At 39.3% G+C, this 27,660-nt stretch overlaps 1 protein-coding gene across 8 annotated transcripts in view; it reads right to left on the bottom strand.

Moving 5' to 3' along the window:
• EPB41L5 (erythrocyte membrane protein band 4.1 like 5) overlaps positions 1-26,325 on the bottom strand; it is a 117,824-nt gene extending 91,499 nt beyond the window's left edge. For 2 of the 8 annotated variants that reach the window (XM_023622750.2, XM_070241773.1), the window contains exons 1-3: positions 26,005-26,220; positions 19,385-19,572; positions 10,912-11,016 (exon numbers count right to left, since the gene is read on the bottom strand). In XM_023622750.2, the coding sequence (XP_023478518.2) occupies positions 10,912-11,016; positions 19,385-19,564 (285 nt within the window). In that variant the 5' untranslated portion in view covers positions 19,565-19,572; positions 26,005-26,220. Of the gene's footprint in view, positions 1-10,911; positions 11,017-19,384; positions 19,573-25,535; positions 25,768-26,004 lie in introns of those variants that run through there. The other 6 variants (XM_023622748.2, XM_070241774.1, XM_023622747.2 and 3 more) reach the window with 5 other exon arrangements.
• Positions 26,326-27,660: the final 1,335 nt, after the last annotated feature.

Genomic DNA, 27,660 nt, shown 5'->3' on the forward strand with positions numbered 1-27,660 from the left:
GCACCCTAACCGAAAGGAGTGCCCTCGTGCCAGTTAACAGAGCTAAGGAATCCAGTTTCAGAAATCCAGATAGGCAAAGAGTGGGTAAACAAGGCTGCATTGTTAACAGACTTGTAACTGTTTGCTTTTCTTGCCAATTATTTGCTGAGCCTCTTCTCTCCACTCTCTCCCAAGATCCAAAAGAGAAATTCACAGAACTAGCAGTGTGCCAGCATAGCACAATGTGCCAGCATAGTACTTGTGCTTGTTGAAATAGGATGCTCAGTAAACATTTCAAAAGGCAATTAAATACTATGCAGTATTTCTCTGGATTCCAAGTGTGTAGGCTACTTAGTCATCTCTCATCTTTCAATAAATTCAGTTGGACATCAACTTTTAAGCATATTTCAGTCTAGCAACTGTTCCATTTTACACATCCCTCCATTAAGAGAATGCTAGGCCAGCCAGTGAGCAGAACACAATTCAATCTATTAGCAGAGAAGATTTCAACGTGGACAGCAAAAAGTCCACTCATCAGGCCAAGCCCAGCAACCAAATATCCAAAAATCCCAAACTTAATTGTGCTAAATACCCACTCCAGCCTGATGCCAATCATATACTGGGTATAAGATAAAATCAGTTTTCACTCCCCACTGGGAGTTGTCCTATCTTCAGGTTTTATCTACTATACTCCAATAAATTAACAAATGTATGGCTGGTCCCCTGGATAGCCTCATGTAGCTAGGTTAAGGAAATTCTTGATACACCACAGTGAGTGCAAATGAGCACAACTCTTCCAGGAGGCAATCTGATCATGCCTTAAAAATAACTGTGTCTTTGACTCAGCAATTCCACAACTAGAAATCATTATGGATGTATGCAGATTTACTTACAAGGAGTTACATCAAAGAAAATTAAAACAATCTATGTATCTAACAATAGTGAACTGGGCAAAATACTTAATGTATTTAATTATTTATTAAATATTTTAAATAAATATTAATTAATTAAATATGATAGAACACCACAGCAACTTTAAAAAAAGGGTAGCAAATACTTAAGGATCTGGAAGAGTGTTTACAATATATTGTTAAATTTTAAAAGGCAGGTTACAAAATAGAATTGTTCTGTCCAAATGTAAAAATTTGAATATATAAACATGCATTATCTGAGCTAGCCCTGGTGCCCTAGTGGTTAAGTTCAGCACACTCTACTTCATGGCCCAGGTTCAGTTCCCAGGTGTGGACCTACACCACTCGTCTGTCAGTGGTCATGCTGTGGTGGTGACCCACACATAAAAAGAGGAAGATTGGCAGATGTTAGCTCAGGGCAAATCTTCCTCAGGAAAAACAAAATGCATTTTCTTTTGGACAGAGACAATCTATAACAAAACAGTAACAGAGATGTTATCTCTAGGTGGGTGAGATTATTGGCGATAATTTTTCTTCCTCGTGCTTTCCTATATTTTCAACTTGCTCCACAATGAGCACATATTACTTAAAACAATAATCATGGACCCCTTTATTTTAATATTTTATATTAGTAATATATTCACATGGTATAATTTTTTGGTAATATTAAAAGATTATGGTGAACAGTCCCTCCAAGCCCTGCAATAGGCCACCCCCATGTACCCAATTTCTATCACCACATGCAACCCCTAACCCCAAGATGCTACTGGTTTCTGATTCCTCCCAAAGTTTCTTCAAACAGAGAAGGAAAAAAAAATGTGTGTGTGTGTGTTGGTGAAGAGTAAAAGACATTAACAATGGACTGAAAATCAACAGGCTAAATATAAATTTTGATAGAATAAACTTTGAGGCATATAAAGAAGGAAACATTAATATAAGATAGACCACTTACTATTTCAAGAACCATCTACAGTCTTCCGTAGACAGTCATAACTTAAATTATTTCGTGTTTAAGAACATCTAGGGCTAGTCTCATACACATACTTTTAATCGCTAATTTGTACCCTACTATTCTAAGAAGCACATTGAACATAAAATCATCCCAGTGAGATAAAGGACCAGAGGTTTCTTCCAAGTAGGCTTTTTAGTCTCTTTTCTACCTGCATGTTAATAATAGCTACTAATATCTGCGCTCTCTTAAGACGACCCAAAACTCAAAGCATTGAGTATATTTTAAAATGAAATTTAGGAGCTGGGGGAGTTCTGGGTGACGTTCTTCTGGGGAAGAGTTCATGTTTGCATATTCTCAAGTCTGTTTTCTTTCATCTCCTCCACATTCCAAGCCCAGCGACTGGAAAATTCAGAGCTCAGAGACAGGCACTGATAGTATTTTCCTTGAATCAGGGTTTTTAGGAGCTGAGTTTAAATTACACTAGAAGATAAAGGTGAGAGAATGCAGATACAGATTCTTGGATGCTTAGCGTGAAACTAATATGGTTCTCTTTCCCCATTCGTACCTGAAGGAGGAAACAAACTCCCTTCTAATTTCCTACTTCTAAGTTTGGTTGATAAATTTAGAAACCAAAGGATGTGGAAAGCCACATTTCTTTCTATCTTATTGAGCTGGGCATGAAGGAACAATTAAGAACTCGTGTCGGGGCCAGCCCGGTGGCACAGCAGTTAAGTTCCCACATTTTGCTTCTCGGCGGCCCGGGGTTCGCCAGTTTGGATCCCAGGTGCGGACATGGCACCACTTGGCAATAAGCCATGCTGTGGTAGGTCCCCCACGTATAAAGTAGAGGAAGATGGGCATGGATGTTAGCTCAGGGCCAGTCTTCCTCAGCAAAAAGAGGAGGATGGGCAGTAGTTAGCTCAGGGCTAATCTTCCTAAAAAATAAAAAAAAGAAAAAAAAAAGAACTCATGTGTCTTAAAATATAAATAATATGTAATCACAAATACAACTGACATCACTAAACCAAGGAATTATCTAGGGAGTTGCCAAAACATTAACATATACACACCCTCATCCCCGGCCTTATAGCCAAATACTGTGTAAATAGCTCTTCAAATGAATGATTCCTGACTTCTAACCATCTACACGGCTCTACTACAGAAATGCACCACAACTTTTGCTCAAAGAGCAAAGAGCTTAAAGCAGAGAAATGTTAACCACCTCTCAAAACAACTGCCTCTGCAAAAAATAAGCATAGAGGCTTATGATCCAAAGTAAAGGATTGCTTTAAAGCAAATTTTAATATCTTAAACAATTGACAAATGTTAAAAAAAAATCTATGCTACGAAAATGAAGAATCAATACATTGCATTGCTATAATCTAACTGAAAACTCTTCAATTTAGTCTAAATTTCATTATAAACTCTTCCTGGGTGACTACTTTTTTGGTGTTAACAGTCTGTGTTATAAGACATTTCAAGTGAAGACTAAGACGAACCATTAAAATATATTTTCCACCATGCCTTTCTGTGTATTATTAGTATGCCCTCTTAGGATTCTTAAAAGTCAAACTCATAACGGAAACGTAGTTGAGTCAGGTGGGTTATACATTCAATCTCCAGAGACAGAGCAGATAATCTATTTTGGAAATACAGTTTTTTGCAGGTCCTCCTTGTTTAGCAAATATATGTTTGCATGTATATTAGAATATACATATCTATTTTACATAGACATTATTTATTTCCATATATTTTTCACTCCCCACTACTGTACTGAATCTTACTGTTTGTGTCAAGTTCTCAGTTGAATCCCAGAGCACAGTTCAATCATCTGCCAACAGTGTTAATTCTACCTCCTCCTTTCCAACCGTCATAACTTTAAAACTGCTTTTGCTGGTACATCTATTATGAAACTAAATAGCAGTGGTAATAATGGGCCTCTTTGTCACCTTCCTGTCTTTAGTAGGATCGCTTCTATTGTTTCTGTATTAATCTAGGGTTTGGGTTTTTTTTTTTTTTTCATAACGAAAAATCGGTATAGAAAGAGAGCAGAGCCACTGAGCAACCACCAAGTCTCTTCTTCATGGGTGCCACCTGTTGAGCCACCCATCTGCTCAGCACCCACCACCACCGCTGGAGATGGGCACACCTTCCAAAGCTTGGCTAGATCTACACAGAAAGAAGGTCAATTGTGTATAGGCCAGAGTCCATTAGGTTTATTCAAGGTGTCCTGGGGCTAGGAAGAAAGGGCTTAACAGGCCACCAAAAACCACACGATGAGAATTCTAAACTAGAGTATTCGCTGCACAATCTCAGATGAGTGAGGGTCAGCAAGCCAAACTGACACCTCACATTATGCCTACAGTAGCTGAATTGCTGAATTCTAAAAGTGGAACAAGAACTGCCTCTTCCCTTGGCTCAAGGATCTTAGATGCGCTATCCAGGGGATCCACTGCTGCAGCCTCCAGGTATGCATTTGTCAAACTTTTACCCAATGTTCCACTAGACAATGAAGTGTTTTCTAGCCCTCAGCTTTAGATCTAACATCCTTGTTTCCATTTCCACTGAATGCTGTCTTTAAACTAAAGGCGATAAACTTCAACTAATCAAGTTATTCATCTTATTTTCTTCTGTGGTAAAGATTTCAGTTTTGATCTTTTTTTGAAAGTAGTTTCACTTAAGTATGTGATAAAGCAGTAACAGCACAAATGGTTAGTTAACCTGTTCAGAATTGGCACACATCCCATCAACACACATTCCATTGCCAAAAGCAAGTCACATGGCCAAATATGGCGCCAAGAGAGCAAGAAAGTATAATCCTGTTACAGTGAAGGCAGGAAACAATCTCACGATATACCACATATGATGAATTATATCAACTGATATTGAATCATCCTTGCAGCTCTAAGAATAAACTCTACCTCACCATAATACATTATTTATACTTTTAATAGGCTGAATACAGTCTGTTGATATTATATTTAGGATTTTTACACAGAGAATAAGGGAAGTTTAAAATATATATAAAGAGAATATAAGCTATCAAATCAATTTAAGAAAAAAGCAAAAAAATAATTATCACTGACATGTTAAGAATTCTTTTTCTTGGGGCCGGCCCAGTGGCGCAGCGGTTAAGTTCGCACATTCCGCTTCTTGGCAGCCTGGGGTTCGCCAGTTAGGATCCCGGGTGCGGACATGGCACCGCTTGGCACGCCATGCTGTGGTAGGCGCCCCACGTATAAAGTAGAGGAAGATGGGCACAGATGTTAGCTCAGAGCCAGTCTTCCTCAGCAAAAAGAGGAGGATTGGGAGCAGTTAGCTCAGGGCCAATCTTCCTCAAAAAAAGAAAGAAAGAAAAAATTCTTTTTCTTTCTTTTCCAAATACTAGGAGAAATACTACCTACGTTTCTCTTTTCTGAAACAAGACATAAGTGTCTACAGTCTAGGTAACTCATTCTTTAAAAACTTGATTGGACCATTTAAAATTCTAAGCTCTAAATACAAAGTCTGAAAAACTTCACCAAGCAGAGATCAAACATATAGGTCAGAGGATTAAATCTTGGTCCTGAGACATATTTTGTTTGGCCCACACTATATTTTTCTTATTCTTTTAAAAAAATTTATTATTATGAAATATTCACAGGAAGTTGCAATGATAATAGGGAGAGGTCCGGTGTACCGTCCCCCACCTTCCCCCAATGCTTACATGTTACATAACTATAGCATAGTATTAAAATCAGGAAAGTGACAATGATACAATGTGTAAATGTAGTTCTATGCCATTTTATCACACATTTACATTCCTGTAACTAATGCCACAATCAAGATAAAAGAAATATTCCATTATCACAAAGAGTTCTACCATATTACTCCTTTACAGTCACACCCACACCCTATCTCCAATATCATTAAACCTCGGCAACCATAAATTTGATCTCTATCTCTAGAGTTTTGTCTTTTCAAGAATGTTATATGAATGGAATCATACAGTATGTGACCTTTTGAGACTGGCATTTTTCACTCAGCATAATGCCCTTGAAATCCATCCAAGTTGTGTGTATTGACAAATTTTTCTTTTTTGTAGAATGAATGTATGACAGTTTGTTTGATCATTAACTTACTGTAGGATATTCTGGATTTTTCAAGGTTTTTGCTATCACAAATAAAGTTGCTATCAACAATCACGCACAGGTTTTTCTGAGGAAAGAAGTCTTCATTTCTCTGGGATAAATGGCTATGCATACAATTGCTGAGTCACATGGTAAGTGTATGTTTAATTTTTTTAAGAAACTGCCAGATGGGGCCAGCCCAGTGGCGTAGTGGTTAAGTTTGCACACTCTGCTTTGGGGACCCAGGGTTCACAGCTTCAGATCCTGGGCACGGACCTAGCACCATTCATCAAGCCATGCTGTGACAGCATCCCACATAAAATAGACAAAGACTGGCACAGATGTTAGCTCAGCGACAATCTTCCTCAAGCAAAAAGAGGACGACTGGCCACATATGTTAGCTCAGGGCCAATCTTCCTCACCAAAAACAAAGAAACTGCCAGACTATTTTCTACTTATACACCATACCCCAATACATACCATACTACCATACACCAATGTATGAGAGATCCAGTTTCTCCACATCCTCACCAGCATTTGGAGTTGTCACTATTTTTCATTTTAGCTGTTTTTAATAGATGTCTAATAATGACATCTCATCAAGGTCTTAAATATCTCTTCATGTCTTTTATCCATTTTCTAACTGGACTGCTTGTTTCCTAACTGTTGAATTTAGGAATTCTTTACATAGGCCAGATATAAATTCCTTGTCAGATATGTGGTTTGCAAATATTTTCTCCCAGTCTGTAGCTTGGCTTTTTAACCTCTGAACAGGGTCTTTCTCAGAGTAAAAGGCTGTAATTTTGATAAGGTCCATTTTATCAATTTTCAAAAAATGGATGTTTTTGTTTTATTTTTGAGGAAGATTAGCCCTGAGCTAACTACTGCCAAGCCTCCTCTTTTTGCTGAGGACGACTGGCCCTGAGCTAACATCTGTGCCCATCTTCCTCTACTTTATACGTGGGATGCCTACCACAGCATGGCTTCCCAAGCGGTGCCATGTCCACATCCAGGATGCAAACCGGCGAACCCCGGGCACTTAACCACTGCACCACTGGGCCAGCCCAAAAAATGGATCATGTTTTTGGTGTCATGTCTAATAACTCTTCTCCAAGCCCTAGGTCACAAAGACTTTCCCCTGTGTATTTTTCCCTAAGTTTATAGTCTTACATTTTATGTTTATGTTCGTTATCTATTTTTGTACAAATACAAGGTTTAGGTCAAGGCTCACTGGTTTTACCTGATATCCAATTGCTCCAGCACCATTACTGAGACTACCCTTCTTCCACTGAATTACCCTGGCATCTCTGTCAAAAATCAGTTGGCCACACTTGTGTAGGGCTATTTCCAGGTTCCTATTTTGTTCCATTGATCTACATGTCTATTGCTCTGCCAATACCACCCAGTCTTGAGTACAGATTTATTTTATAACTCTTGAAGCTGGGTAAAGTGACTCCTCCCACTTTACTCCCCTATTTCAAAACTGTTTTTAGCTATTCTAGTTCCTTTGCCTTTCCATATAAATTTTAAAATAATCATGTCTATATTTACAAAAGATTTTGCTGGAATTCTGACACAAATTGCATGAAATCTGTATATTAGTTAGGGGAGAACTCATCTTTACTTTGTTGAGTCTTCTAATCCACGCACACAGTATGTCTCTCATTTAGCTCTTTTTTGATTTCATCAGCCACACTTTTTAAAAGAAATTTAAGCACGTTTTTTTAAAAAAATGGAATATTTAACCTAAAACTCTAGATTTCCAGCTTTTCTTTAAAGACCTGAAGATGAACCCAGCAATGTTATTCGGCAACAAATGGCTGGAGCTAGGTAGTTCTTGCTCTTCTCTCTCGTTTTTGGAGGGAAAATGATAGGCTCCCTAGTTCACCACCATTCCTCTACCAATCCTTTCTGATCTTCAACAGTCTGTCACATGTCAGCTATGATTTATCATCATGCTGTATTTCTCTATATCTATCTCTATCGAAAATGGGAAAAGAAAACATATCAAGCATACAGCATTTTCTACCCTGCCTCATCCCCTTTGGAATCTACAATTACAACAACATGGTAAATATGACAAAGAGATATGGAAATCACTGGGTTAACTTAGTTTAAATAGATGATCCTGGCCAAAAAATCCACTTGATCTATCAAGTTCACTACCTTCACCAATAAAGTGAACTATTTGTAAACTATCAATTTTGTTTCACTCTGGTGTTAAATCTGGCCACAAATAACTGAAAATCTTCTCTATGTTTACTGACATAATAAAATTGTTATGCAAATAAGTGAGTCAGCACTTTGAGGATATTTAAAGTGCTATCTAGAGTTCATTTTTAATAGCCTTCATTTACCAATTATTCTTCTTCCAGCTCAACTCATATAGAGTAAATTAGTGACAGCAAAAATAGAAACTAAGTACAAGTAAACCTATACAAATCTAACCTTAATGCCTAGATTTCTGGGCATTGGCAGGGATAAACTAGAACTAAAAAGAGTAGGGATTAAAAGTTCTAATGCTGGCTTTATCGAAAACTTATGACCAAAAGGAAGGCACTATGTGTATCAAATGATGGGGAAAAATATCACTATAGAATCTAGTAATTCAGAAATTGTTGATATTAGCAAAGAACAATTAATACAACTTAGCAATGGCTATATGTCTATTTCTTTCCACAAACTTTTTTTTTTTAGATTGGCCCTGAGCTAACATCCTCCCTTTTTTTTCGCCCCAAAGCCCCAGTACATAGCTGTATGTCCTACTTCTAAGTCCTTCTAGTTCTTCTACATAGCATGCTGTCACAGCAGAGCTTGATGAGTGGTGTGTAGGGGCACAACCAGGAACCGAACTGGTAAAACCCAGGTCGACGAAGCAGAGCACATGAACTTAACTACTAAGCCACTGGGCCAGTCTCCCACAATCTCTTAACTATCTTTTCTTCCTCTTTTTGCTTGAGGAAGATTGTCCCTGAGCTAACACCTGTGCCAATCCTCTTGTATTCTGTATGTGGGATGCCACCACAGCATATCTTGATGAATGGTATATAGATCCGTGCCTGGGATTTGAACCCATGAATCCCGGGCCACCGAAGGGAAGCATGTGAACTAAACCACTATGCCACGGGGCCAGCTGCTTAAATATCTTAAGAAACGGAAAGAAACTACCTGAAATTTAACATTGGTATACTTCTACCTCTTTCCCCTACAACTCCTCAAAAAACAGGAAGCTATGGATTATCTATCCCTAAAATCACTCTTCACTGATTGTAAGACTTTAACTCCATTATTCTAGAGATACAGTTGAATGATATTAAACTCAACAATCAACCAAGCCTTCATCAAATTAAGGAGCAGACCAGAATTGAATTCAATAAATGTTTTGTGTGTCTACTACATGCTGGGCAACAGAGCTAAGTAAGACTCATTCTCTGCTTTTAGTAGGTTTAATCTAATAGAAGAGAGATAATACTAAAAAGAAAAATTTAAAAAGACCTCCTATATAAACTCTACCCAGAGATCAGAACTCTGAAATCGTGGGAAACAGCTTGGGAAATTTTTTCAGGTATATGTATGCGCATATATCCAAATTTTTTAAAAACAGAAAAATTCAATTATACCATTTTGTAACTTTTCAGAGTTTACATCATTTCATGTCAACTAATATACTTAAAAAAAAAAACAGCATTTTTAATGAGGTACAGAGTATTCCATCAGAACACGTGCCAAATTTTACCTAACGAATATCCTGTTGCTGAATGCTCACACTTAAGTTTTTCTTAACTGGGGGGGTGGGGGATGGAAATCCAGGGGAAAGAGTTACAGCTAACATCATTAACAGTTGTAAATTCAACCAACATGCTCTATAAAGAATGCCAGCTAAGGTATTCATCTCCAAAAGATGTGGGTTTTTAAAGTATCTTATAGAGGTATTCCAGTTCACTAATTAATCACACCAAAACAAACAAACAAAGCCCCACTCTAAAATGAACCTGAGAATTCTTATTGTAGATATTGTTCCTACAGGTCTAGATACGCCCATTGTGTCTAAACACACACACACACACACTCCATCACAGACTTCCAGAAAACAGGGCTTCATGTCTTGATATCTTTAGCTCTGTCCCCTCCCTCTCCCTGCTACTGTGAATGTCCTATTCCAGGCCTTCATATGACTTTAATCCCCAAAGTGTTTGCAATGACTCTTTCCGACTTTCATCTCTGCCCACTCTAAATAATCCTACACATATTTCTATAAAAAACTTTCTGAAGCAAAATATAACCTCACTGCTTGAAAAATTCCTAATCCCAATTATTAGAGAATAAATATTGCCCATTTATTATTTAATACTTTCAGTATTCAGTTGAATGATATGGTCACTAATCCACCTTCCAATCTTATCTACTTTCTGTCAAATACCCTCCTGTCAAATCCTAGTGTAGTACTCAGTTCTTTGGAAAGCCTCCAACTTCCTACCCTATTACATATGCTGTTATCTCACTCCACATACACACATCACAGAACATCTCTTTATAGATACAGAATCCCAGACCTGGAAGGGATCTTACAGATATCCTAGTCCTCTCAGCCTTGATTTAAATCAGAAACTTCTATCACTTAACCAAGAGCCACAAAACTCCCAATCTAGCACTCTTTCCATTACAGAGTGGTTCTCAAACTCTAGTCTGCTGAACAACCAACCAAGTGGTTATTAAAAACACAGATTTCCAAGTCTCATCCGCAAAGTTCATGCTCTAGTAATATAGTTTAGGGCCAGAACTCACTTTTTTTTTTAACAAGCACTTCAGGTTATTCTGAAGTAAGGGGTCAAAGTTTCAGACCATAAGAAGAAAACTACAGGAAAAACAGACTGCAGTAAGAATATGTAGCCTTTAGCATATCATCTGAAATTTTCCATTTCTGCCCCCATATTGGAACCTCCAAAAAACAGCTACTCACTGCTACTTGTGCGGAATCCATAAATCTCAATCCAAAATAGTCACTTTCAATTAGGTCCAAGTGGTACATAATCTGATCAAACAGCTCTTGTCCTTTGGCTTTTTTCTGAAATAGTAAGAAAACATATTAATCAATAAGTGGCTCACAAGATCAACAAGCCTGAATTGAAGACGGTCTTAGTTATATAAGACCTCTTAAAAAAGCATTACTGGCAATACCCAAAGTATAACCATGTAGCAGGCAATAGGTAAGATATTACAGCTTCCCAATAAACCATTTAAGGCAAAAAGAGAATTTGTGATCTATACACGCTTTCCTGGAGAGTGTTACTTCCTATCAACCAACAAATACTACTTTGTACCTAATGCTCTGTGTAAGCAAAACTCTTATTTTGTCTTGTCAATTTTTAGAGTCCCTACTTTAAAGGAGCTTTATAATGTAATTGGAAAACGAAAACTTAAGTAAAAATCAAGTGGAATTAACTACACTTGTCAACAGATTTTAGACAAGAGATAGTCACAGAGATTAGAACCATCAGTGAAGACTTACAGAAAATCAGTTTTACGCCAGAAAAGAATGTAAGGTAGGAAATAGCAAAAACAAAAATGGCAGGTGGGAGGGAATATGAGACAATGAGAAAAAGCACTGTCATCAACGCAGAAGATACCAAACTGGACGGGGTAATAGCGAAGAAACTTTATGGAAAAAGCAGTTCTCAAAGTGTGGTCTCAGGACTCCTGAGGGCTCCCCATATCCTTCTAAAAACTCCACAAGGTCCTAGGATTCTCCTCACGTACCTCAACCAAAACAACACACTGCAACACAGTGAACGCAGAAGCAGGAAAGAGTTAGTTTTAAGTATGCTGTATTAAACCAGACATTAAAGAGGTTTACGAAAGTGCAGAAAACAATGCTACCATTCTCACTAAATTCTTTGTTGTTTAGTAAAATAGTTATTTTCCATAAAAATCTTGCTTATGTTAACACACAAGGGGTATATTATCACTGCTTTTAAATTAGCCAATAGATAAATATTTTTTAAATTTTTCAGTTTTAATTTCTAATATGGTAACTATCAAGAGATATAACCCACATAAGCAAAAGCACTGTTGGGATCTCCAATTTTTAACAATTTTCATATATACGCTATCCATGCCCCTCCTCCCTATATAATTTTAAACCATGATTTAGGGTACTTCTTGTAAAAAAAAAAAAAAAAAGTATATATACGTATATAGATTTTTTTCTTACTGAATCATCAGGTTCTGCCTTTTAACTGACAACTTGGTTTCAACTTGTCGTTTGCTTTTTCTGCGCTTCTTCTGACATCCTTTCTTTTTGATAAATAAAATTGTTATCCACATATCCCTTTATCAAGACAACAACTTTACCAGGCCCTCATGTCCCTGATCTCCCCTCCACCCAATCCTCATCACATTTTATGGATATACTTCCTGTATTTCTTTTCTTTGGTCATGCCTAATTCTTTTAAGACAATTTTTACTTTGGAATTTGATCATTCTTTACACGTCTCACATGTGTACATTACACATATCTAGTAGCTTCTGCTACATCTGTTTCTCCACTCATTTGAGTTCTTCCTCCAGAAATGTTCTCCATGTGAGACTTAGTATGCTAATCTTCAAAGGTCTTCTATGTCCAATAATTTTTTTTTGAAGAAGGAGAAGATTAGCCCTGAGCTAACTACTGCCAATCCTCCTCTTTTTGCTGAGGAAGACTGGCCCTGAGCTAACATCCATGCCCATCTTCCTCTACTTTATACGTGGGGCGCCTACCACAACATGGCTTTTGCCAAGCAGTGCCATGTCCACACCTGGGATCAGAACTGGCAAACCCTGGGCTGCCAAGAAGCAGAACATGCGAACTTAACCTCTGTGCCACCAGGATGGGCCCTCTGCAAGAATAGTCTAACCATGTTCTTATACTTGAATGACACTTGGTTGGATATCAACTTCAAGGTTCAAAGTTATTTCCTTTCAATACTTTCAATACTCAAAATATATTACTCTATCATCTTCTTGCAATCCATGCTGCTGTTGTAAAGTGTGATGGCACTTTTAATCTTGTAATTAATTTTAATCTTGGTAGAAGAGAAAAAAAAGAAGACTGGCAACAGATGTTAGCTCAGGTGCCAATCTAAAAAAAAAATTATACACAATTAGCTTGGACACAGTAAATATGAGTGCTATTCTTGCACTATAAACAAAATGCTAAAGAAATGAAGTTAAGTCTGCCTGAAAGTACTGAAGGCTTCAAAGGAATCTGCATTTGAAATTGGGCTTGGAAGAGTTAACAGAACTCTGCGACCCTAAGAAAAAAACACAATGAACAGTTATGAAATCTTGACAGGGTATGGTGGAGTTGAGGAAACAGACAAGAGACAGGGAGGAGGAAGAAGACAAAGTGGCAGAAGCTGCCAATGTGATTCTTCCTAAAACTGCAAAACAGACACCGCTCTGATCTTTAAAATCCTTTAATTATTCCTCTTCCTCTACAGACTAAAGTGCAAATTCTGGGGCATAAAATAGAGTCTTTCCAACATGTTCCTTGCTTACTATTACAACCTCATCTCCTGTCACTCCAGCATTTTTACCCCCTAATAAATTTCCCCAAAAAGTCATGCTTCTGAGCCTTAGCAAAATGCAGTTCTTTCTGCTTAGAATGTCCTTTGGGTCTCTAAAGGACTCTTGACTCTGGCTTCTCAAGAATCAAGACATCTGCATTACCTTCCAATATTCCTGACAGAATGAATCCTCCTTCCTCTCTGTACTACCTTATAATGTCAGTTAGGACAGAGTCTACGCGAAAGTATAGAGCTGTAAAATAGTCTACCACGTTTGGGCAATAAGAAGAAGGTCCAGTGTGGCCAGAGTACATGGAAAATGGATGTGAGATCCTTGATTCCAGGGGCACTGTCTTATTTACTTTTGTATACTCTTTCACTTTGCAGCTACTGAAAACGAACCAAGTGGAAAAGGAAACGTGAAAACAGATCTGTAGAGCTCTGGTTCACTAAACATTCCATTTTCAGCTGCATCTAGACCAGCACTTGCTACTTAAACTATTCTTTTCTTTCTTTCTAACAAATTATCCTATGTCACACCTCTTTCAGGCCCAGTTCTCACTTCACATTCTCTTTTCTGAAGACTAAGACCATCAATAGTATCTTTCCATCAGCATTCCATCTTTTTCAGAATAAGATAGCAGTCTTCCTAGAATGTTCCTCCTACCATCTCCACCTGTGTATATGAAACCAATTCCTAAGGAACATTCTTTCTATTCATTCAAACAAACTCAGATCTCCCTTATGCAGTCATTCTTTAGCTGCTATGTTATTTCCTTCCTGCCTTTTACTGCCAAATCTCATGGCAATCCCCCATTTTCCCTTCATGCACTTCCTCCAACAACTAAACAATATTTATTAAGCACCCACTGGGTATAAGGGACTATAAGAAGTCCATCCAATAAGTCTTTTAAACCCTCTAAAATCTGGCTTCCAAACACATCATCCCACTGAAGCTCTTTTCTCCACTTCATCTTTTACCCCTTTCTCCATAACAGCTAACCACCATCTCATGATCTTCCACACAATCTATATTACCCCCTCTACCACAGTTAAAACTATATTGTGCTCATTTCTAATCTTCACCGTATCCCTGTACTAAGCATTCATTCTGCTACAATCTCCCTGCCACTACTAGTCTGCAGTCCCATCATTTTGCACTTTCATTACTGTACACTCTCCAAGTTGCTTTTTATCCCTGACAATGAATCAAACATACCACCTTTACATTAAACCTCTATGTCATTTTTATCATATCTCTTGACCACTAAAAAAACCTTAAGTGGAATAAAACACAAATATACAAAAATTCATGCATTCTTTTTCTAAACAGCTTTGAGATATAATTTGCATACCATACCATTCACCTGTTAAAAGTGTACAATTGAAAAGTGTATGTTCTGACCGTCATATCCTCGGGTTCCACATCCACTGATTTAACTAACGACAGATGGAAAGGCCTACAATGATTGTGTCTGTACTGAACATGTACAGATCTTTTTTCGTCATTATTCTCAACAATACAGTATAACAACCATTTACATAGCATTTACATTGTATTAGGTAGTATAAGTAATCTAGAGATGATTTAAAGCACACAGGAGAATGTGTGTAGGTCACGTGCAAATACTACGCCATTTTATATAAGAGACTTGACCACCTGTGGATTTTGGTTCCTGGGGGAGGAGGGTCCTGGAACCAATCCCCCGCAGATACCAAGGGACAACTGTATTCACAGATACGTACAACCATCACAATTACTTTTAGAAGATCTTCATCGCCTCACAAAGAAACCTTGAATCCTTCAGCTATTGTGCCCAACCACCCTTCCCACTGTCCTCTCAGCCCCTATCCCTCTGCGCTAAGCAACCACTAATCTACTTTTTTTACCTATGGATTTCTCTATTCTGGACTTTCACATGAATGGGATCATATACTATGTGGTCTTGTGTGACTGGCTTCTTTCACCTACCATAATGCTTACAAAGTTCATCTATGTAGCATGTACCAGTACTTCGTTTCCTTTACGGCCAAATAATATTCAACTATATGGATATAACATTTTGTTTACCCATTCATCTGCTCACAGCCATCTGGGTTATTTCTCTCTTTTGACTATTAAGAATAATGCTATTATGAACATCTGTGTACAAGCTTTTGCATAAACCTCTCTTTCCAGTTCTCTTCGGTATATACCTAGAAGTGGAATTGCTGGGTCACAGGGTAACTATGTTTAACCACTCGAGGAACTGCCAGACTGTTTCCCAAAGCAGCTGCACCACTTTCCATTCCTGCTGAAAAAGGAACTGTAAGACTGTTCAGATTTCTCTACATCCTCACCAGCACTTAACATTGTCTCACATTTTTATTTTAGCCTTCCTAGTTGGTATGAAGTAGTATCTCACAGTGGTTGTGATTTGCATTTTTCTGAGAACTACTAACGTCAAGCATCTTTTCATGTGCTTATTGGTCATCTGTATATCTCATTTGGAGAAAAGTCTATTCAGATTCTTTGCCCATTTTTAAATTGGGTTGTCTTTTTATCATCGAGTTGTAAGAGTTCTTTATATATTCTAGACACAGGTGCTTATCAGATATAAAATTTGCAAATACTTTCTCCCATTCGGTGGGAGAGTCTTTCAACTTTCTTGATGGTGTCCTTTAGGTGCACAAGTTTTTAATTTTGATAAAGTCCAATTTATTTATTTTTTCTTTTGTTATTCATGTTTTTGGTGTCATATCTAAGAAACTGGTGCCAAATCCAAGGTCATGAAGATTTATCCTCTTATTTTCTTCTAAAAGTTTTACAGTTTTAGCTGTTACGTTTAGGTCTTTGATCCATTTTGAGTCAATTTTTGTATAAAGTGTGAGGTAAGGTTCCAACTTCATTCTTTTGCACGTGACTATCCTCCAGTTTTCCCAGGACCACCTGTTGAAAGGCTAATTTTTCCCCCACTGAATGGTTCTGGCACTCTTGTCAAAAATCAACTGACCACAGATGAGCGGGTTTATTTCTTAGTTCTCTATTCTGCTCCATTGATCTATGTGTCTGACCTTGTGCCAGGAGCACATCATTTTGATTACCATCGCTTTACAGTAAGGCTTAAAACTGGCAAGTGTGAGTCCTATTCCTTTGCTCTTTTTCAATGCTGTTTTGGCTACTGTAGGTCCCTTGCAATTCCATATAGATTTTAAAATCAGCTTGTCAATTTGTACAAATAAGTCAGCTGGTATTCTGGTGGGGATGACGTTCAATCTGTAGATCAGTTTGGAGTGTACTCTCATCTTAATATTAAATCTTTCAATTAGTGAACAAGGGATGTTTTCCCATTTATTTAAAGGTACAACTATACATGGTCTATAGAATTTAACTACATACATATCTATGGAACTTAAAATCCTCAGCATATTAGCAAAGTAGGTATATCAAAAATTACTATCAGTTAATCAAATATTTCCTACTAATTTAAAGGAAGATGCAGAGTTTTACAAGACAGGCTGTTTATTAAACAATGCTAAACTCAAAAATCAATCAAAGGAGTTACTGTGGCATTTCGAAAGAGAAAATTTAAAAATCAGATAGTTAGAAATTTCTCCCTGATGCCTTTATCACTCACTGAAAGGCATTCTCACTGTATTTAGTTCTTTAAAACAAAAAAAGAGGTAGAAAGTATTTAAATTCTGCCCCCAGTTCTGAGAGGAAAAGAGAGCAGAAGGAAGAAAATGACCATTACTACTTGGTATATATTAATTTGAAGTCTACAGATTTAAATTACTCTATTTAATCACAGATAATCCCTTACATATTGCCTGAGCAACCATCCTAGTTCCACGCGGGCTTACTATGATCACTAGTGACCCTAATCCTAATGGGAAATGAATTACATGCTTCATTCAATTCCAAAATCAATTCTAAACCTTCTTTCAGAATCATACTAGACTGGTTGAGACGTTAAATCAGAAAAAGAGAAAATCTTTTCTTTTTAGAAATTAACATTCCTCTGGTCTATTTTTTTTTCTTTAGTAAGGCAGGTTAGCTGGCAGACCAATGCCCATTTTTTATCCATGCAAGCATGAGGAATTAGTTTACTAACTCTAGAATTTCACCTGCAGAGCTGAAAAGGCAATTGTTCTATCTCTCCAAACAGTCAAATCTAAAACTCTTGGTTTCTTCACTGCAATTGTCTGCATGAGCGGTCAGGTAGCATTTCTGGCCTTGATCAAGTATCACATACACCCTTACTGAGCATACTAAGCATAGGAAACTATTTTATACCAGTCACTAGCCATTTGTTCCACTACTTTAAAACTTAGTGCTATTTCTCCTCCACACACACTGCCTCTTAAAAAAGCTCCTTTACAAACTCTACTTTCCTAGTATCCACCTCTCCATCAACAACCTTGAGATTTCATACTTTAAACATTAGGTAATAAGAAACTTCTTTCCGGTCTCTTACACAGCAATCTCAAGCTTTTCACTACATACCTAATGACATTTTAATGGAATAGTAGACAAAACTCTTAAGGTACTTATCAAATAAGTAATGAACATGAAAACTATCCTCACAAAGTATCACATATTAGAAAGTCTCACAAACCCTCAAGAAGCCCTTAACGGAAGAAAATTTAAATGCCTTAAAGTTTTCCAGAATCAAAAACCCTAAAAATGTCCAGTCTAATGTACAAAGATAATAAATACTCATAACGATGACTTCTGAACACTTGAAGAAATCCTGCATCTCTGATTAATTTTATCACATTCCATTATTTTAAAAATGTGTAAGGGATCTAGTACATTCTAAATTATTCAATTAATCAGAATATCCATTTAAACAAACTCTTCAATTCCTTAATCTCTCACTCTGAGTCTAAGGCCTTCCAGAGCCTAGCCAACCACGTATGATAGCAGCACTCAGGCTATCACCGCACACAAAGAGACCCTATTGCATTTTGGGTACGTGAACATGTGCTACAAAAAGTTTGTGAAGAGAGAAGACAGTGTGGAATATCCAGTGATGCTTACACCAAGTTGCACCTTTTACAGCTTAATTATGTAAATCTTTTAATGCAAAATGAAGACATACGAAAGAGACTTGGTCTCAGTAAATAGCTCAGAAAGAAACTCAATTCCCTCAAAACCATATAGTACCTCCTCCTCCCCTCAAAAAAGGGCTTGTAAGGAATAAGTCAACCTCTTTCAAATATGTTGGATTGTTTCACACTGCATTATGCCTAGGTATTTGTAACCACAAAAAAAAACTACCCAAAATTTGAAAAGAATTACAACAAACTGTCCTGAAATAAAGACTACAGTGTACAAAAAACCTCCCCTGCAAACTACTTTGGGAACAAAGAGATAGGCAGTCAGAGCTGAGAGGTATGAAGAAAGTCTTTTTTCTTACTTTGTTTCATTAAAATTTCTGCAAGTACACCAAACTGTTGAGGAAGTATTTGTTTTCAGAAAAGTGAGGAGTGTTTTGAAAATTAAGGAAAAGTACAGAGAACTAAAAGTCTTACAGTATACATATAAGTATCATTATTGGTCCCAAAGATTTTCCTTGTTTTAATAACTGCTCTACAAGGATTGTGAGAAATCCACTAAAGTACACTACGCACTGCCATCATAAAGAACATATATAAACACAGACACAAATGACTTGTGCCAATAACTGCCCTACCATTTAAATGTTTTAGGTAACTGCCACTAATCCCAGAGAAATACTACCATTCCAGGTACCTAAGGTTACCTGATGCACGTACCTGTCTGTTACGATGCCTGATCCATACTAACCCATATTACCTAATCCCCCAGTAAGTTATCATCAGAAGGCTCAAACGAAGAAAGTCATCTCATACAGAATTTCCAAAAGGTCAGCAAGACCTACATACCGGCAAGTCCACACTGACATCAGTCCCATCCAGGAGGGACACCCGACACGTGATGATGGACTTCGAATCTCCAGCTGCAGGAATGTGGGTGGCAGCTCGCTGAGCTTCTCGGAGTCGTTCCTTCTCAGCATGTTTACGCATTGACCGACGCCCAAGCGTTCTACGCAAGAAACTCAGCATTTTTGTCTCTATAAAACCAGACAGAAAAAGATATCAGAAGACTCTCCACAATCTGCAGTCAGACAAATGGTATTACTTAGAAAAGTCCTGTGGACATTAGCAGATACGCTATTAAAAAGGGCTCCTGGTCAAGTAAATTTGAAAAAACGTAATTAAAACTGGCTACTTTAATTCAAAATTTTTAAAGACTTTTACATAAAATAGAGCTATGAGGGGCTGGCCCCGTGGCTGAGTGGTTAAGTTCGCGCGCTCTGCTGCAGGCAGCCCAGTGTTTCGTTGGTTCGAATCCTGGGCGCGGACATGGCACTGCTCATCAAACCACGCTGAGGCAGCGTCCCACATGCCACAACTAAAAGGACGCACAACGAAGAATACACAACTATGTACTGGGGGGCTTTGGGGAGAAAAAGGAAAAAAATAAAATCTTTAAAAAAATAAAAATAAAAAAAATAGAGCTATGGCTTAGAGCATTTCTAAACTTACTGGACTATTTTAGAAGGAGATGGTCTGGGAGGACAGGGCAAAGATTTATGAAGTTCATCAGGTCTTTTGGGTCAAGGAATTCTATGTACAATAGCTGTATATCCCCACAAACATGAGGAGATGATGTCACTCACTAAGGTATCCTTTGACGATCATAACAATCCTAAGTAGTTCCATTTTTTTTTCTGAGCATTCATGATAAGAATACAAAAATAATCATTTATTTCAGCTACAATACAAATATAATTCAAATACTTTAAGTTTTTATCAGCTGATTCTACTATCACTTACATATTTTAAATTGCTACCCAATTCTTTATAAAAGTCAAATTACTTTAGTGCTATTTCTTTCCTTATCTCTATTAAGAACATAAAGGTTAATCAAAATAATTAGGGGCTGGCCCCATGGCCGAGTGGTTAAGTTCGTGCGCTCCACTTCGGCAGCCCAGGGTTTTGCCGGTTTGGATCTTGGGCGCGGACGTGGCACCACTCATTAGGTCATGTTGAGGCGGCGTCCCACATGCCACAACTAGAAGGACCCACAACTAAAATATACAACTATGTACTGGGGGACTTTTGGGAGAAAAAGGAAAAATAAAATCTTAAAAAAAAAATTAAAACAGGTATTAGGAATTTTTAAAATATAGCACACATAAAATGGAAACACCATAAGAACCACCTTGCTAACCTAACGTCACACAACTAAGAGAGTTTGAGAAAAAAAAGTACATACTATGTAAGTAAGCCAACAGATAAACAAAAAGACAATTATTAATTCCTGAGAAAACAAGAAGGTGTGCAGAAAAGAAAAAGTAATCACAGTATACTACACGACTCAGCTAATAGTTTAAATAGTCATAATACTATAAACACTAAATAGTGATCTCACCATAACTATAAAGTAACTACAATTGAGAGGAGGTGTATAGTAGAGGTAGGTGTGGACAGACAGCTAATTCCTCATCTTGCCTAGTGGGAATTCAGATAATTCCTAAACACATAATTCCTAAAACTAAAAATAAAAAAATAGCAATAAGAGAATGTTATTTAAAATGTGAAAGTGGCTGCCTTGAGGAGGGAGCAGAATTCAGGAGAGTGCTGTTTTTCAAAAGAAGCCTTCAGATTAGACAACTCTTTCAACTACAAACATTTATAAACTCGATAAAAATAAAAGCTAATTTTAAATACGATCACATCAAAAATAAGTGCCTATAAGTTGAAGATTATCATAAACACAAGTGTGAATATTATAAGTATGGACATTCCTACATAACTGGGTAAACTGGCAAAGCCATGATATTTGTCATTTGTACATTCATCTGTTCAAAATCCCAAGGAAATAACTAAAATTTTAGATAGCTTTCCAGTTTACAAAGCACTCATACATAACATCTGGGCCCAGTCTCTTTCTCTCCAGGTCTCTTTTCAGGCATTGCTCCCTTTGTACCTTGCTCTCCTGTCTCATCTCAGCTGCCCATGAAAAGTCATACTTGTTATCCCAGACTTGTAACGCCCTTATGTCAGAGAATCCATACTTATTCCTTTTAACTCAACTCCACCTATATCTGCCGAGAAACATTCTATGATACCCAAAGTTAGTCGCTCCTATCATCACACTTCCATTGAACCTTGAAAATATTTTACTGCTTCACTAATCAGACCTTAATTCTTCATGTACATGTCTGTATCCTTGGTTGTAAGCTCCTTGAGGACACAATTCCCACTTTGAATAGCTAGCTATCGAGCACATTTCATCATCAAGTACCATAAATGTTTAGTAAATAATTTTAACTTCTTAGAAAAACTCCCCAAAGCATTGTCTTATTTTGATGAGTAAACCATTTCAAACCATTGCCCAAGTCCATTATTTAATAAATAGTGAAGACAGGGGTTCAAATTCTGATTTTCCGACTCCAAATCTTGGTCTCTTTCTACATCATAGAACTATTCATGTAAAACTCACATTTTAGAGACAAGAAATAAATTATCAAAGATTACAGCTAAAAAGAAGCTGAGAGAAAATACAAACACAAAATGTACATGATGAATTTTTTTAAAACTTAATTCAACTTATTCAACAAACAAATTGCAAGGTGGGAAAAAGAGTTCAGAGGAAACTACAGATTAAAAGAGACAAAATACATATCACTCAATCACAATATGTGGACGTATTTTAGACTCTAACTCAAACTTTTGTTTTAAGTTGTCAGACGTTGTGGGAAGCTGGGTGAAAGGCATATGCTAACTCTGTACTAGTGCTGGAACGTCTACGTAAGTCTAAAGTTATTTCAAAATCAAAAAGTTTCAGAAGTCACACATTTGTTGGTATACATACAATAGATAAGAAGTCTTGTGTGACCAGCTGACGTTTTAAACTAGATGCATTTGTAAACATGATAAAAACAAAAGCTGAAATACCAAAATAAATACCAACATATTAAAAAATAATTCAGCAGCTATAAATTGAGGATTATACCCTCATTTCATAAGTATGCATACTCCTATGTAATTAAGTGAACTAGCAAAGCCATGATAATTGTCATCTGAACTTCCTAAGGACATAAATTATACATACACACATTTGACTGACTGGATCGTTAAAAGAGTCCTTCTCTCAGATACATCTTTTAAGATACATACTGAAATATTTATAGAAGAAATGATGTGATGACTAGTATTTGCATCAAAATAATACAAGGAAGGGAATTAAGTGGGGATAAAGGTGAAACTAACTGGCCAGAAAATTGGCCAGTAACTGAAGCTGCCTGATGGGTACACGGGGGTTCATTACACTCTCCTGATTACTTTTTCGTACATGCAATTTTTCCATATTGGGGGAAAAAAAGGCTTTTCAAGAGAAAAAAATGTTCAAAATGCACTACAACTTTGCAGTTCCTAGGAAGCAAATGAATTATAAAACAAGTTTTCTGACTTAGATTTATCCTACACCTTGAAAATAAAGACTCAGTATACAAGTAGAGTTAACCTCCTAAGGAACAACACAGCTTCTTTCACATTTAGAATTTTAAGAACTATGCATTTTGAACTATAAAACCCAGTGCCACAAATAACAAGTTCTTTTTACAAAAATATGAAAGCAATTTACATGAAAATAAATTTCAGATGGATTAAAGATTTTAAATGAAAGAAAATGAGAAAGTCTTAGAAGGAAACAATAGTATATTAAAGGGCTTTTAAAATTTGCAAAAAGAATTTTTTGAAGGATTAATATGCAGTTTAATAAAGAACTATCACAAATCATTAAGATAAACAACACAACAGAAAAAACTGGGCAAGATATGAAGAAAAAGTTCTAAAAAATAATACGTAATGAAAATACTCATTAAAAAGATGTTCAACCTCACCAGTAACCAAGGAAATCCAAATTAAAAAATAAGATATTGTCTGTCATTTAAAAGACTTAAGATAGCCAGTGTCGAAAAGCCATCGCCCTCATACAATGCCCTCCTTGAAAGAGGATTTGACCACACTATCAAAAATTTGCAGGGCCCCCAACCCCAGTGGCCGAGGGGTTAAGTTCCTGTGCCCTGCTTCAGTGGCCCAGGGTTTCACTGGTTCGGATCCTGGGCGTGGACATGGCAGCGCTCGTCAGGCCATGCTGAGGTGGCATCCCACATAGCACAACCAGAGGGACCTACAGTTAGAATATACAACTATGTACTGGGGGGCTTTGGAGAGAAGAAAAACAGAAAAAAACCATTTTAATGTGCATACCCTTTCACTCAGACTATTTCTGGTAGGTTATCCTAAAGAATTAGTCCCACAACTGCTCCAAGTTGTAAAAAACAAGGATTTTCAGGGCATAACTGACTTAAAAATTTAAATATATCCATCAACATGCAAGTAGTTAAGCAAATTTTGGTACATACAATGGCATACAACACAGCTATTTTTAAAATACAGTTGACAGACACTGACAAAATTTATAAGTGAAAAATGAAATCAGAGAAAAATGAATACAGTTTTATCCCAAACTGGGGTGGGATATATACGTACACATACTTATATTTTAGACACACACACACAAGGACTAGAAGGACATGAAGACTGTTACAGGAGGTTATCTCTGGAAAGGATCATGTCGAGGTACCTACATCTTCTATATAAGTACTTATGAACATGTCGTAAGAGTTTTTAAAAATTTATTGTTAAAAAAAGTTTTCCCATATTCACTCTTTTTCCACCTCTACCCCCAATGCCACTCTCCAGGCTGCAGCAGTGGGTTTTTAGCAATCACAAATCTGATCCCTGTTGAAAAATCTTTAACGGCCTTGCTCCCTGACCCAGCTCCTCCCACCCGCCTGACCCTTCCTGCAGACCTCTCCCAGCTGCTCACTCTGCTCTCCTACCCCTTCTGCTCAGCCCAAGAATCTTTTTCACTGCAGGCCTTCTTGTTTTTTTCTGCATTAGCTGACCATCCCTCTGGAATGCTCTTTTCCCACTTCACCTCTCCCCCACCCTCTCCCACTTCCTCAGAAAAGCATTCCCCCAGACTCCTGAATCCACATTAAGTGCTCCTTTTAGTACCTTAGCCTTTTCTTTATCACCCTTAAGGAAACTGTCATTAAATAGCCAATAGTTTGTTTATTTCTTTTTTGCTAGGTCCTTCCCCCACTAGGACTCAAGCCCTAGCACCTATTCTGACTTCTTCACGACTATGACCTAGCCAGCACAGCAATCTGCATATTAAGCGCTCAATGAAGAATTTACTTTGACACTAAAATGATACAGTGGAATTTTTGGATGGTTGGTTTATATGGGTTTTTTTTAAAAAACTGGTTTTTAATCTGTGACTTCTAATTTTTTGGCAATGAAATAACAAGAAGGGTTTCCCTTACAGCCATAAAAACATAAAGAGAAATAATCCGTTTACTACTCAAATTAACTGAAGTTTTTTCAATACATATCTAAAATTCAAAAGTTCGTCATGAAATCTATCTACTCTCACACAGAACCGGTGGCCGCAATCTTTGGTAAGCAATAGTTTTTTCATAAAGCAATATGCCAACCTACAATAAGTGCCATAAAGATATTAATATGTGTTATCCCAGTAATCCCGATACACAAAATGTAAGGGAATAACTCAAGAGAAATTACACACACCATTTTCTAATGAAGTTTATCCACAAAAAAAAGAAAACTCTCCTAACTAGTTTATCTGTACAAATAATCCACTATGTTAGCTAGGGTTCAGCAACGTGTTAGTTATGTTAGAAAGGCAGTTATGGGTTATTTTTTCCCGAATTCTTAAAAAAAATACTTTGGATATTAATTTAAGAAGCTGTCAAACGGTTTAAAAGACTTGGGTCTTCTTGCTCTTAAGTAAAATTCACAAGACTCAGTAACCATGAAGACAGTGGCAGGTACAATTAATGTTTACACGCGCAGGAACCCATCATTAACACGCCCCCTGCCTCCGCCCGCGGCGGGGAGGCCCCCGCAGACCCCGTCGCCGCGGGGCACACACCTGCCTCGCGCAATTTCCGAGTGGCTCAAGTTTTAGTCAAACGCAAACGAGCCCCAAAAGGACACTCGGGCTTTTGTTCCGAGGCCGTGACATGGGCTCGAGCGGCGTTCCCCCCTGGGCCCGCCCCGTCCACCTCGCCGGCTAACCCGCCCGGCCGGAGCGAAGGGCGACCCCGGGGGGCCGGCCCGGGCGGCGGGGGCGCAGGCACGCGGGAACCGGCTTCGCCCCTGGCGCCCGCTCCGGCCGCGCCGCCCGGTATCGCCCGAAACTCGGAGGCCCAGCCCATTGGCCGCCGCCGCCCCTCCCCTCGCGCGGGTTTAATGTTTTGCCGGCAGCCGGGACGCGGGGGGCGGCGGAGGGTCGGGGCGAGGCCGCCGCGGGAGGAGGGTCCCGGGGCCGCGAGGGCGGCGAGGCGCGGGGGGAGTCGGGGGCCGGCTGCGCGGCCGGAGCCGCCGGGCCCCGCGCTTACCTGGGCTGGGGGCGGCGGTGCGGCGACGAAGGGGGCGCGGGGCGCCGGCGACCCGACCGGAGACGGCCCGAGCGAGGCTGCGGGGTGCAGCTCCTCAGGAGACGCGGAGAAATGGCGGCCCGCGACGCGCCCACCTCACGTTAATCCCCCGGGGCCCCAGCCGCCCGCGGCCCGCCCCTAAAAGCCCCCTCTAAGCTCCGCCCTCGAGGGCGGGGCGCTCCGCTCTTAAATGGGCAACGACACCGCCCCGGAAATCGCCGGACTGGGCGAGACTTGGGTTAAACCGGCGATGCCCGGGGAGGCCGACCTGCAACCAGCACCTGCGGCCCGGAGTCGGCAGCGGATTTAAAGGGGTGCTGCCGAAACCCAGCTCTCGCTGCTGACCTCCGCCCTCGGACGGGGTGCGCGCCCGCAGGGGGCCCCAAAATTAGTCGTGTCACAAAGGCAGCTTAGCTCTGTGGGAGCCCAGCATCAGGTGCTGCTAGATTCATTCACCCATCCGTTCAAGAAACTAATTCATTCAGCAAAGATTTACTGCCCTGCTGTTCCAGGAACTTTCATTCTAGTGAGGAGGAAGGCGGTAACAAATGTGTGTTAAACAGAGATTGTATCGGGAAGAAAAATAAAGAAGGGAGCGGGAAACAGGAGATTTCTATTTAATACAATGTGGTCAGGGAGATCCTCTGTGACAAAGGGACATTTCATCCATTCTTTCTACAGATAATTTATGGAAGTGCCTACTATGGGCCAGGCTGTGTTTTAGACAGTGGAGATACAAAGGATAACCAAAACAAACAAAAATCCCTCCTGCAGCTTAAGTGCTAGCAGGAGAAACAGGAAATAAATGAGGTAAATTAGTAAAATTAAATAAATAAAAATAAATGCTATCTTTGTGCCATGAGTGGATGCCGACTCCTAGCGCCCCTGTGCACGGCAGAGTGGAACCGTGCCCGACTTGTCGCGCCATCCTCTCCCCTCCCTGCGCTCTATCAGACAGCGCTCTGCTGCTGTTCACAGGCTTGTCAAGGCCAGTTTTTCGGAAGTAGGTGGCCAGGTCCTTCTTCCTGGCCTGTCTGGTCTGGAAGCTCCGCTGAACCCTGTCCGCCATGGTGACCCTGCTGGTATTGGAAATACAGGTGGCCTAGCTTCAGCATCCCAGCAGCACGCAGCCGCCACAGTGTGACAACCGACAGACCTCAGACGGGGCGTGTGGCTCCCTGAGCGGAAAGGAGCCGGGCCTCGGCGGTGAGAGCGCCGAATCTCGACCACTAGACCCCGGGGCTGGCCAAATGCCATGGCAGGCATTGTTAAGTGATGAAGAGAAAAATAAACACAGGGAATAGAGAGAGGGAATGGGGGGCCGGTAATTTAGGTAGACTGGCTAGGTAAGGAGGAGGCGGGTCTCAATAAGAAGGTGGCCTTGTTGAGAGAAGACCCGAAGGAGGCGAAGGAGGCGAAGGAGGGCCCCGTGGAGGAGCGGCAGAGGGGCAGGCAAAGGCCCTGCGAGGTGCCCCCGGGCCTGCTCGGAGAGCCAGTGTGGCCGGAGGTGAGGGGGCTAAGGGGAGCGTCCTGGGGGGTCAGTCAGAGGGGAGACGCGCGTCAGGGGAGGGCCGCGGGCGGGCGCCCTGGTCACAACGCCCAGCGCTGCGCGGGGTC

Source organism: Equus caballus, chromosome 18, assembly GCF_041296265.1.
Source record: "Equus caballus isolate H_3958 breed thoroughbred chromosome 18, TB-T2T, whole genome shotgun sequence".
NCBI classification, from domain to species: Eukaryota; Metazoa; Chordata; class Mammalia; order Perissodactyla; family Equidae; genus Equus; species Equus caballus.